This window comes from Haliotis asinina, chromosome 5, assembly GCF_037392515.1.
Source record: "Haliotis asinina isolate JCU_RB_2024 chromosome 5, JCU_Hal_asi_v2, whole genome shotgun sequence".
In the NCBI taxonomy this organism is placed as follows: Eukaryota; Metazoa; Mollusca; class Gastropoda; order Lepetellida; family Haliotidae; genus Haliotis; species Haliotis asinina.
The window spans coordinates 47,682,957-47,696,599 of record NC_090284.1 but is presented as its reverse complement, the minus strand read 5'-3'; the positions used below and the strand labels follow the sequence as shown (position 1 = coordinate 47,696,599).

At 37.5% G+C, this 13,643-nt stretch overlaps 1 protein-coding gene across 1 annotated transcript in view; it reads left to right on the top strand.

The window, feature by feature from the left end:
- Nucleotides 1-300: 300 nt before the first annotated feature.
- The window catches only part of LOC137283888 (cilia- and flagella-associated protein 337-like), a 56,295-nt gene continuing 42,952 nt past the window's right edge, over nucleotides 301-13,643 (top strand). The window contains exons 1-2 of the mRNA XM_067815563.1: nucleotides 301-411; nucleotides 4,703-4,767. Of these exons, the coding sequence (XP_067671664.1) occupies nucleotides 301-411; nucleotides 4,703-4,767 (176 nt within the window). The remainder of the gene's footprint in view (nucleotides 412-4,702; nucleotides 4,768-13,643) is intronic.

The window sequence follows — 13,643 nt, the reverse complement described above, 5'->3', positions numbered from 1 at the left end:
CAATCGTCCAGATTTATCAAGTTTTCAAGTGGCTCTGTTAAGTGTGATAAATTTCCATGAGCTTATCGGTTTGTTTTTATAATGGGGTATATTTCACCTCCCAAGTGTTTGTTGTAGCTGAGTTGTGAATTGTAAATCCTTCTCCGTCATGGATGTGGGACAGCTCCATTCTCTGTACACTGTGGTCTACGTGTAGGGAAGGGGTGCTTGAAGTTGTCAGTCATATGGTTAGTTACAGAGACTCTTGGAAGGCTCCACGGATCTCGCACTTAGCCATGCTCTATCAGTTATGGTTCAGCTATGGAGAAGTTAATGAAACGTGATAAAAAAGTGAAGTTTAAATCCCCAGATAAGTTTGATCTTTCCGATTCTTCTGAGGATGACGACGATACTATTCTTATTCCAAAACAGGTCAGTGAGGTGAAATTTCCCACAATTATGAAAAATATATATTTTCGTATTTGATCAATTTTTTTATAAATGTTAATATTAAATTATTTGCTACACTTTTAAGTTTGTGTTTCGCTTAACCTTTTTATTTATTTCAGGTTTATAAAACTGATCTGTTTCGGGCCGTATTTTCATTTCTTGAGAAGATATTTTGATGTATGAAGGATCGCCCGTGGAAGATACTGCTGTGTAATATTTTTGCGGCAATATTACTCTAGTGTAATACCGCTAGATGTATGACGTCATAAGGGTTCAGAGTTGTGACGTCACAATGCTAATGTTGATGTTGCGATTTTACTAGACCTTGCTTGACTTGACAGCTCAGAGTCCTCACACTGTAGGCAATTTCGCCGCAGTTTCTGTCAATTTATGTTGGCGAGTAATAAACAGAATACTAAACTCGCTTCCGTGAAATACCATTTTCATTAAACTTGTTAAAGATTTCGTATCAAACTCACTTTAGCTCGTCTGATACCAAATAATGAACTCGTTTAATAAAAATGGTATTACACGAAAGGTCGTTTAGTATCCTCTATATTCCTGAAAGTTCCTTAGACTAATGTCTTAATATATAATTTTGACTGTAACAAATAAATCCATTTAAATTGGAAAGTAAGCCAAGGGAGACCAGAGATTCAGAACCTGAAGCCCTAGGAAATCTAGACTTGCTTCATTTAGGTCCTAAACATTGCAGAGATGTTTAGGCAGTAGGGAAATAATGTGGTTCAGGGACTTTAAAACAGACTAAAAGTTCCTGTGCAGTGCCAGTTTAGTCACATGCTGTTCTTTTAATCAGCAGAATGTTTTTCTGCGTACCTGTGCTAAGAGTGAGTGAGTGAATTTAGTTTTATGCCGCAATCAGCAATATTCCAGCTATTTGGTGGCAGTCTGTATATAATAGAGTCTGGACCAGACAATCCAGTGACCAACAACATGAGCATCGATCTGCGCTATTGGTAACGGATGACATGTGTCAACCAAGTCAGCGAGTCTGACCACCCGATCCCGTTAGTCACATCTTACGATAAGCATAGTTGCCATTTATCGGAAGCATGGGTTGCTGAAGACCTATTCTACCTCTGGACCTTCACAGGTCACCTGTGCTAAGACAACACCGTATTTTTGTACCATGCTTCTTTTTCCAAATGATGTGTATTTAAGCATGTAATCATTGAACGATCTTGTAATCGTGGAAGTACTGACATTCTTATCAGCATCTTTTCAATCCACTTCCTCAGATGGCTGTATGTATGTCAGTAGATGGTATAAACAAGGGAACTGACTTTGTGTATAGTCACATAGATATGAAATTCATTGATGTCAGGGATATATACTCATGGAAACAAATAAGGGAACATGTGAAAGTTTTCCTGTATTCTTTCCTATGTTTCTTCAGAAAGTATGTATTGCACTGTGAGTGAAATTCTTGAAATAGATAAAGGAGCGCTTGCACTTTCATGCGTTCCCATATTTGTTTCTATGTGTTTATTTTTTTTCTATTTTCTACATCCTAAACTGTTATTTTTTACTAATTTAAAAGTTATAATAAGTACCTCGTGGGTACAGTACTACATCTCAATATGCTTTCATCAGTATTCTTGGAGGAGAGGGCAGTGGGATGGTCTAGTGGTTCAAGCAGTTTTTCATCATGCTGAAGGTCTGGGTTCGATACTCACATGAGTATAGTGTATGACGCCATATATTGGGTTGGTAGGTTTACTTGTGTTGAAACTTCCTATTTCCATCAAACCCCATGGGGAACCCTTTCTATATGACTGAGGCTCCTACCTTGCCCTTTCAGAGATAGTTTTAACCCCCATATTCCAGTGTAGGTGACCCCTGCCCTCTGTCTTGTTCACCTTTTGGGGTCTGTTCTTCCATGACTGAGACCCCCACCTAGCCCTTCAAAGAAATTTTTTGCCCCCAAGCTACCAGGGTAGATGATCCCCATTCTCTCTGTCTACCCCCTGACAGGCTAGACTGCCCCACAGGACACCCAATGCTGAGTTGATGTGTAATCTGACAATAGATACAGGCCAGCTTGGCTTCCTGGTAACCACCCCATCTTGGCACAATCAGCTGTCATCCACAGATAAACACAACATGAAGTGGTTTCATTGCTTGTCTTTGTGATTATAACATTAAGATGTCTGCTTAAAATGCATTCTATTCATATGTTCCACTGCTGGTGTATTGCAAGACCTGCTTTGAGAACTTTGTGTTGCTGAATATACAGGTGAACATGTCAATATGTCATCACTGCATAATATTATAGCTTGATGTGAAAATGTAAGTGTCCATGTTTGTTGTGTAGGGATAGCATTTCAGTATTTGTCCTGACCTATTCACCTTGTTGTGAGCTGGCTGACTTAGTGTGTGATCTTACCCTGATGACATGAGTTTACAGTTTCACAAAACTTTGCTGTCTGATGACAAGGGTTGACAATTTCTCTGAGTCCAGCTGTCCAATAACACAAGTAGATAATTTCTGGGAGTTGAGCTGTCTGATGACATGTGTTGACAATTTGTCAGAGTTGAGCTTTCTGATGACTGGGTTGACAATTTCTAAGAGTTGAGCTGTCTGATGACTGGGTTGACAATTTCTCACATTTGAGCTGTCTGATGACTGGGTTGACAATATTTCAGATTTGAGCTGTCTGATGACTGGATTGACAATTTCTCAGATTTGAGCAGTCTGATGACTGGGTTGACAATTTCTCAGATTTGAGCCGTCTGATGACTGGGTTGACAATTTTTCAGATTTGAGCCGTCTGATGACTGGGTTGACAATTTATCAGATTTGAGCCGTCTGATGACTGGGTTGACAATTTTTCAGATTTGAGCCGTCTGATGACTGGGTTGACAATTTTTCAGATTTGAGCCGTCTGATGACTGGGTTGACAATTTCTCAGACTTTATCTGACTGACCTAGTGTGCCTTCTTAAATGGATGATACATGCTGGCAGTTTCTGATCTAGTCTGTCTTAAATGCTACACATTTACACGCACGCTCTGTAGAACTCTCTCTACAATATGACTTATAAACATAAAAATAGGTCAAATAATAGTGCCTTTAAGGACCAAACTTTACAATCTTACACCATATTTATGCTTTACAGCTGTATGTTAATGATATACTTTATGACGTTAAACATATGAATAAATGCAGACATGGCAGTATCTGATGGTCATTTAGGGACACGACTCAAGATATAGCAAGCACACTTGCACTTCAGAACACACTTTCAGCCCTGTAATTGTATTTTCATGAGATAACCGGTGCCTGTATCAACACACTTAGTCTCAGAAGTGATTTAGTAGCTGGGGTAACCTACACGTGAGCTTACCCACCCTGATCCCATACCCTTTAGGCTGTTTCAACTTTGTAGATACTTGAGATATGCCAAGCAATAGACATGTGCACATATTTGTACTTGTATTTTTCACAGATTTCTTGCCCAAGGTTATTCAGTGTCTTACACTGTAGTATGTTCATGTGTGAAATATAAAAGAAGTATATTATGCTGTGTTTTAATATATCTGTTTGTATTTATCTTTCTTGTTTATTGTTTGTCAGTGAAAAATTGTGATGTCAGGTGTATTCATTTTTGTGTGACATTTGAAATTGAATTCTTGTTGGTGTAAAGGTCCTGACAGGAATTACTACAGTCCATTTGTTCAAAGGAGAATGATGAATGATTAAATAACTCAAATTAAGGATAAATGCACAAATCATTCAACAGGACAGATGATCCTGAAACGTCTGTACCCAAAAGGATATGAAATCTGACGTTTTATGATCAATCACAGAAATAGTTGCTTGAGAAACTATCATGTAACATTGCTCTATTTTCACCCTTTGAAATCGCATTGACGGGTGAGAAATGGCTGGTGGAACAGTGCTGGCATGCACTCCAGGATACAGACAACACTGAGTGTGACAGTGCCTGGGATTGTCTCCCCAAAAATGGCTTCCATGAAATATGAACGAGAGCATACAGGATTGTTGTAGTACATTATTTGCTGCTGAATTGATAAGGCTTCATAAGTCATGCTGATCAACTGGAAATGGCTAAAGTTTTGACCTTCTGCTGACGAAACATGCTAACAACCCAAAGTGTCAACAATCAAAATGTCCTCGCCTCCCTTCCCCACGTTATGTAACCTCACTCACTCCCCCTCCCCATATCTCGCCCATCTCTCTTCCAGGTACACATAGCCAGTGTCTTGCATCTTTGTCCTCTCTCTACAGGTCGACCAGCAGGAAGTGCCTAAAAAGAGGAGGAAGAGTTTTACCAACCCAGAGACAATTGAAACGTGAGTTTACATAGTAGCAATACCTATTACAGCGACTAGTGACCTGAACGGCTAGTCACTATCTTGTGAGAGGCCATCTAAATTGGTTGGCCAGCTTGTACAAAGATCACAATGTCATTAAGGCCAGACCAGTGTTATTGGCCAAAAATTTGAACTTCTTTTTAAGTCGTTTTTGTCCCATGTTTACTTCATAAATTGCCAAAAGTAAAATATTTTTAGTATTTAAAAGGAATATTACTTTGCTTGATTATTTCTTTTTTAAAATCCCACCATTTCCTTCCTATGTATGATATAATGTCAACTGCTTGTTATCATTGACCTTGTTAGTTCTTTGAGTTCTAAACAGAACCCTCCCACAGAAACATTTCACTGCCATTTGTCTGCTTCAGTTATTATTTACATTACAGAACACCTCCTCGTAGCTGGGTTATTGATGAGTGTGGCATTAAACAACAAACAAACAAACAAACAAACAAACAAACAAAGAAACATACATAGAATACACCACACTCATAGCACATGTAATGCATTGTCCTGACAAAGCAATACATCAAGATGTCAGAATTATTTTTGGTAGATGCAGAGGTGGGATGTGGGAGAACAGAATTTACACTTGTTTCTAAATTGTGACATGTCTTTGTATGTTGTGAACTTAAAATGTTGAACCCATTACGTTGTTATATTAAACTGTAGAATGTTTTTCTAAATGAATGTTTGCTTGTATGATGGTAGTGTATACATATCCAATGTCTATTCAACTTGTAAAAAACTGGGATATGGCTGCTATACTGCTGATGTGACGTTAAATATTAACACACTCACTCACTTAATCTCATGTACAGCTTACTATTGACATAGTATTCAGGAAAATAGTACGTATCAATGAGAATCTTCAATCTTCTCTAGAAGTTGGTGTGGTGATGCAAGACAAATCTTATGGATAGCAACTTCTTGATTCACTTTGCACAACGGTTCTGGGCTAGCTCTGAATCCATAAGATTTGCTTTGTATTAGTATGTACCAATTCTAACTGTACTATAACAAGTGCACCCTGTCTTTTAGGACTTGGTTTATCTGATTTCATGCTATCTAGGCAGTGTTTTCGTAATCCGATAAATACCAGACATAGTCCGATAAAAATTATCATTGTCCGGTACTTGAAAACACTGCCGGACATCATGTCCGATAAAATATCAAGTTATCAACTTAAAACAATTACCATGTCATTAAATTATTAATCTAATCTTTGATCGAAACGATGTCTCAAGTGTAACACTTCTAAGAAAGGTTGGGAAAACCCCAGTTTGCTTAAAATAGAATGCAACGTTCAATGCTCGCAAGACATTAAAGCATTCGGAAATCTGAGGTTGATTTTACATATCTCGGTTCCCGTGGTTAGTTTAACTACTTACGGAAATGCTCAAAATTTACCGATCCCTTCCGACTTCAAACACGTGGCTACTTGAAATAAAGATGAAGAAGCAGACGAATCTTTCGAGCTATTTCGGGGGGAAAGTTAGTACCCTTGCTGACAGTAGAAAACGAAAGTGTGACAAGGAGACAGGTGCAAGTTCTGATGTTTCTAACAGCAAAAAGGTTAAGAAAACTGAATCTGAGACTAGTAGTAAATCTAGACCTACATCTGATACAGTTCCCCAGACATCACAACCATCCAACACGTGCGACAAATCTCAATTGAAAACACAATGTCAAAGTCAAAAACCGTCATATGTATAGTTACTCAGTACGTAACAGATGACTGGTTTAAGGCGTTTCCGTGGCTCAGTCTTGAGGATGGAAAATGTTTTGTAAAAAATGCGTGGAAGCAAAAGTGCAAAATAAATTTACGGAAGGCAGTATCAATTTGAGAAAATCAGCACAAGACGATCATCGAGATAGTGCGTCACACACTCAAGCTGTCAGCCTTCTGTATCAAAAAAGCTGCCATGGCTGCTCACATTGAAACTGCCAAGGAGAAAATCAATGAAAGTTTGCTTGCACAAAAGAACACTGTACTTTTTATGGCGCACAAAAATATCCCCACTGTTAAATTCTCAAAATTGATTGAACTTCATCAGAAGAATGGTTGTTCAAGTTTGCTGAAAGGTGTTGTGTACAGCCATTTACATTCCACTGAAGAAATGGAACATGCCCTAGTTGCAAGTACAATCAAAGATATTAAGTCAAAAATTGAAAAAAGCAAGTTTGTTGGCTTAATCGTGGATGAAACCGTGAATATAACTGGGACAAAACTCATTATATTCGTGAGGATGGAAAATCAAGGGAACACGGAAACATTGTTTCTTGGAAATTTCAGTGTACACAATGGTACATCAGAATGTGTAACAGAGAAAATTAAAGAAGTGCTTCCACAATGGAATATTGAGTTAAATCGCGTTGTTGTGTTTGGTTCAGATGGAGCCAGTGTGATGACAGGCCGCCGGACAGGGGTTGGTGTTAGGCTACAAACATCTGACTGTCCGTATCTGATTCATGTGCATTGCATAGCACATAGAGTTGTACTTGCATCAGCAGATGCGGCCAAAACAACTAAAGTTGTCGCAGACTATAGAAAAACCTTGAATGAGATATATAAACTTTTTGAATTTTCAGCGGTTCAGTACAATAGACAGCGCAAACTGTCTGAAGTTTTGGAAGAGAGTGAGTTCTCCAGTGTCAAGAAACCGTGTAGGGTTCGATGGTTGTCGGTAGGGCATGCAGTTGAATAAACAAAAACAAAATTGGCCGGCATTTGTGATGGAGATAGAGGAGGAGGCCAGTGAACAAAACAACCCTGTCGCGAAAAACATTATCAAAAAAATAAAAACCTATGGATTTGTTGCAATGACGGACGCATTGTCAGATATCTTCTATTACATGGACAAATTAGTTACAGTCTTTCAGAAAGACTCTCTAAACGTCAGCATGGTCATGACTATAGTGAATTCCACTATTGATGCACTTCAAGGGTTAAACGGAAACCCTGGTCCAAGAGAATATTTTTTTCTTCACAACGCAGCTGATATTTGCACTGGTAGGGTATTTAGGGGTGTGACTTTACAGTACGCTGATGACAGGTCAATTACTGCTGCTTTCAAGAAATCTCGAAGCGAGTTCTTAGCAGAATTATGCACGTCACTGAGAAATAGATTTCCAGAGGATAGTTTGAATGTTTTGTCAAGCCTTGACAATATATTCAATCCCTCAAAACACCCTAGTAAAGATGAATTATCTGAACATGGGGGGGGATTCCATGACCGTCCTGTTAGACCACTTCTACCCAGAAATTGGCCAGGCAGCAGGTGACGTCACTGTTATTGACTGCGAGAGAATGCAGAGGGATTTCCCACACTTTAAGAGTACCGTGGCCTGCTTTGGCTCTATGACTTTGGAGCAAACATGCAATTGTTCGTGAATATGGGCATGTTTACCCTGATTTTCAAACCATCGCTTCAGCTTCAGCTTCAGCGTACCAGCTGAGTGTGGTTTCAGTCTTCAAAAGAGGATTCACACAGCCAGCCGGAATCAGCTGTCGGAACATAGATTGAGCAATCTGATGCTCCTCAAAACCCACGGAAAACAGGAGCATGTGAAACATGCCACAGAAATATTTGGAAGTAAAAGACTAAAATATTAGATGAGTGTTATCTCTATTTATTTGTTACACTATTAGTTGACTGGGAAAAATTGGAAATGTCCGATAAAGTTATGGACCGTCGGTCATGATGACCGGCTGTTGAAAATGTCAGCGGAAACGCTGTCGAGGGGAACATCAGTGAATGTTGTCATTTGTCATGGAGAATTAAGGGAAATAACTCTGCACCCAAATCTGATAAAGTCAAGCTCATCATTTTCATTTGTTTTACTTCTTTAGGCCATTTTTGTTAAAAAAAACTAAACTAGTGTATCTGTTTATTAGAAGAAATATATGAAAACATACTGAGGAAGATTTAGATGTACATTTATAAGTATCAACTCATGAACTATTAACAATGGTAAACCAATATTTGAAAATATTAAGATTATGAAAATTTTAATACAACATAGTTCATAACTGATTTCAGTAAGAAAATAGCAAACACAGTACAGTGACTGTTAATGCAGAAGGTATTTCATCGTGTTATAGGTCACAAGCAAATGCAGTTGAAGGGAGGTAACTCTACAAGCTCTGCTGGTAGATCATACTAGGAAGAGTTTGTGTTTGAGTGAGTGAGTGAGTTTAGTTTTACATCACACTCAGCAATATTCCAGGTATATGACGGCGGTCTGTAAATAATCGATTCTGGACCAGACAATCTAGTGATCAACAATTAGCTCAATCTGCACAAATGGGAACCAATGACATGTGTCAATCAGGTCAGCGAGCCTGACCACCCGATACCATTAGTTGCCTCTTACAACAAGCAGAGTCGCCTTTTATGGCAAACATGGGTTGCTGAAGGCCTATTCTACCCCGGGACCTTCACAGATCTAGTTTGTGTTTGAAATCAACGGATTGGGATATTTACCGTTGCAACTCATGAAAGTTTCTTGATCAATATCAGCAATGACTTAGTAGCATCTAAAATAGCATACATACATGCAGATATATTTTCAGCACGGAACACATAATTTTGTGTTATATTTTACTTCAGATCAGAACTGTTCACCTAATTGTGTTAAATATACGGCATCAAGTAAAAGTAGTATTGATGATACATTACATAAAAAAGAAATTGTCTCCCAGAATAATTGTACATTTGGAATTAGTAGATTTTAGTGATTTCTCTGTGATGATTGATAGATAATTTATGTACATCTAAATCATAATATTGTATTCTCCACCAATTATAGAACCCATGAAGGTTCAGATTAGAAATGATCTTCAGTAACCCAGGTTTGACATAAGAGTGACAAACAAGATCGAGCGGTCAGACTTGCTGTCTTGATTAGCATCATCTTATCCCAACTGTGTGCATCGAGATCTATGCTCATGCTATAGATCACTAGATTGTTTTCTCCAGAATTGATTATTTACAGACTGCCACCATACACTTGGAATGTTTCTGAACAGCAGAAAAACTAATTTGTTGTGCACCTCTCCCCTTCTAATGTAAACAATGATATTAATGAAAGGAAAGCATATTGCTAACGAAAGGAAAACATATTGCAAGAATTGTTTGAAGAAATACACTCATAGAAATGACTAATGCTTCTCAGTATCAAGGAAGATATATTTTTTTATAAAGCCCATGTTGTGATTTGTCAGCATAATTGCTGTTATTATTTGTTTCCCCCAAGTGATGTCCATCGATGACATATATCAGTTCAGTCCTCATACTGCCCTCCCTGCAGTGCTAAAGCCCTAAATGAAGCAAGTCTAAAGTTACTCAGTTTCAGGTTCTATGTCCCCAATGTCGCTGGTACACCATTTCAGTTTAAATGGGTTTCTATCAAAATTATATATATTCAGAGACAAAGCATTAGTCTAGGTCATCTTGCTCATCTCACAAAGACATGTAGTGAATGAGAGGACATTGCTGTTGATTTCACGGCCGTAGTGGCCAAGCTTGATGTTGTTGTTTTGTTGCTAAGGCCAACTTCAGTACATACTTGGGTTTGTTTGTTCAGCACCCACAATTTGATGACCTCTCCTCTATGTAATTTATTGCTCCATTTTTATTTTTACATGCATGCGCACTCCATGGCTGCCCACACAACCAGATGTATGACCCAGTCAGTGACACACCCTCTTGTCTATGGTCAGTGGGGCCAGCTTGACCTACATTAGGTCAAGATGACTTGGTGAAAACTACCATATGACTCAACTTTTTGTGCAGAACTTTATAATGTCAGTGTCATTTCTTACAAATGGAATTTTCAAAGTTTTTTTTTAATCTCTTGGCTACTATACATTGATGGACAAGAAAAGGACTTTTACCATACACTCTTGACTTAGACTAGCTCTTGGTCTCCGCACAGGCCATATATGGTCTCTGGTCTCTGAATATATATGATTTTCACAGTAACAAATAAACACATATAAGCTGAAAAAGAGCTCCAATGTGAAAAGAGTTTCAGAACCTGAAAAATCTAGACTTGCTTCATTTAGAGCATTGGCATTGCAGGGAAGGCTAAACGGTAGGTATAATAATGTGTTTCAGGGACTGTGACGTAGGCTAACGCTTGACTATTTATGTGTGTGTGTGGGGGTTCCTATTGGTTTCAACACTGAATTTCCTTATAATACTTCCACATTATTTTGTGTGTTTCTTATCTTCATCCAAAGCTGGATGGTTGTTGCTAAATGCCACAATGCAATATTCAAACTTTATGGCAACGGACATTTATTCATGATCTCTCTGGAACTTGTTTATGATCTTCCGGGACACTGACACATGTTTGTGATCTCTCTGGACACTTGTTTATGATCTCTCTGGACACTTGTTTGTGATCTCTCTGAACAATTGTTTATGATATCTCTGGGCATGTGTTTACAGTTTTCTTTACTTTGTTAATGACACTTGTTCATGATGTCACTGGACATTTGTTCATGATCTCTCTGGACTTTTTTCATGATGTTGCTAGGCATTTGTTCATGATGTCCATGGACATTTGCTTAGAGTTTTCTTTCACATCTGTTTATGATCTCCCTAGGCAGGAGTGAAATAAATTGAGTTGTGTTCAGTACTTAACATATATGGATACTGTAAAACTATTATTGTGCTTTGATGTGTTTTAGTACAAAAGCTTTCATGGATTTTTTTTATCTGAACCGAGTTGTTTGACTTGGGTTCATAAACCTTTATTATGAAGCAGGCATGTAATGTGTCAGTAACAAGTCCTTTCTGGACCACGTTTCTAAGAAAATCAAATTAAAAAAAAATCTCCAGTTTGTCAATATGGTTCATGTAAGAATCCATGTTTAACTGAAATCAATACTGAAGAAAAGAAGTTGGTTGCCAGCCTACTGAGATATTAATTCACAGACATTCATAAAAACATTGATCAGTGCACGAATCTCATTGAAGTGAGAGGACCTGATATTGAAGACTTGTATAGATTCCTATTGAACTACTGTGATTGATTGTCTGACGGGTAGCATGTCTGCACTTGTCATGGGTTAAATTGTCAGTAGATTTCAGTGAGTTATGGGGTAAAGCCACAACATTGCTGTACAGACCTTTTTTTCTTAGGAGGTGGAAATGAGACAATCATCAGACAATTGCTTATAGAAATTAATTACTTATGTACTTTTCATGTTATTAAAAATGAAAAATTGAAATTGAAATTGTAATCTTAGTGTTGAATTTATTTTTTTATGGATTTCTAGTATTGACTGGTTCTGTTGTAAATGATGTGAAGAGCTTTTCACAATAAACAAACATTTCATCACTTCTTTGAGTTGTATTTTGAAGTTGGAACACATAATACTGAACAACCGTTACAGATAACTATTTTATTTTGTGAGTGCAATATTTTGATGCAGGTACTTATAAGTTTCTGATTTCAAACAGAAACAAGTTCAAGTATGTGTAAGAAATAGGCTTTTAAGAATAACTGAATATTTTCAAACAGCAATTATTTACAATAATATTGCATATGGGCAAACAGGGTTAAAAGAATCTGGTTGCATTTTCATCCAATGCATATGTTGCATTATATGCAAGCACACAAATGCAATGTTACACTCAGTAGATTGAGCCAGTTTGGTATTCAAGTATTTCAGCTGTTACACCATGTCACCTTGATGTGAGAGGACAGTACAGCATTGATGGTCATTTTTCACCCTTACTGAAACAAAAAGAAAAAAAACATCATAAACAAAAGAAATCTCTAGCACTGAGTCATTTCTGCAACTTTATCATGAGCAGGTGTTCATGAATCAGTCGCAAAGGTGACTGTATCCTGAATCACCAACAGCAACCATCACAAACACATGCACCTGACACCCCCTTTCTGTTTTTCCACTGAACCATTAGATCTGAAAAAGAATACTTTCTTTATGATGCAAGGTGTCATATAGTTAAAGGTATATTCATAGTTGATTAATATTCAGCAATCAAACCATGGAAATATTACAACGATTACTTCTACTGTGCGGCAAAAGAACTGATTTATGAATGCATAATTATGGTGAAAAGGTTCGGTGAAGAATAATCAAATTCAGAATACAGATATTCTAATGCGAAAAAAAAAAAAATACTGATCAAAGAAATTCTCAAACACACCTGGCTAGTTATTCTCAAATGTTCATATCCCTATGTATTTCTTAAACCCATTCTTAACACTTTGGCTATGATCAAAGTTAAGAACTGTTAGGGCTCTGAACATTTTGAGAATGAGAGCCCTGTTTATAATCATGACGCCATGATATAAATTTCCATATTGCATAACCATTTCTCATTTTTATTGGTGTCATAATACCAAAATATTAAAATGGATTCTAAAAACAATATTGATTTTTATTATGATACATTGACATAAATATTTGTGTCATATTTCCAGCTTTGTCTTCTTTATCAGTGTCACAATAGCAACAGTTAAGTTCTAGTAATACAATCAATGTTGATAGCTTGGTGCAGCATCGATTTGTGTGCACGTGCAGCTTGCAGGAACTACTTTAATGCAACCACCCAAGACAGGGGTTAATGCTCATTATGAGCCATAAATGAACATGAATATTGAATTTTTGTATTTCCCACTAAAGAAAGTCATAATCTGTTTTAGTTACATGTAAATAATGTGCAATGTGTCCTACATGAACGACCATAGAACTGCTTTCTTATGAGGTTCAGAGGCATTAGCACATTATTGTAATGAGCCTAATAACACTAACTTATCGAGTTATTGCTGTGTTAGTGGTTATTATAGGGTCTATTTTCCGTTCTAACACT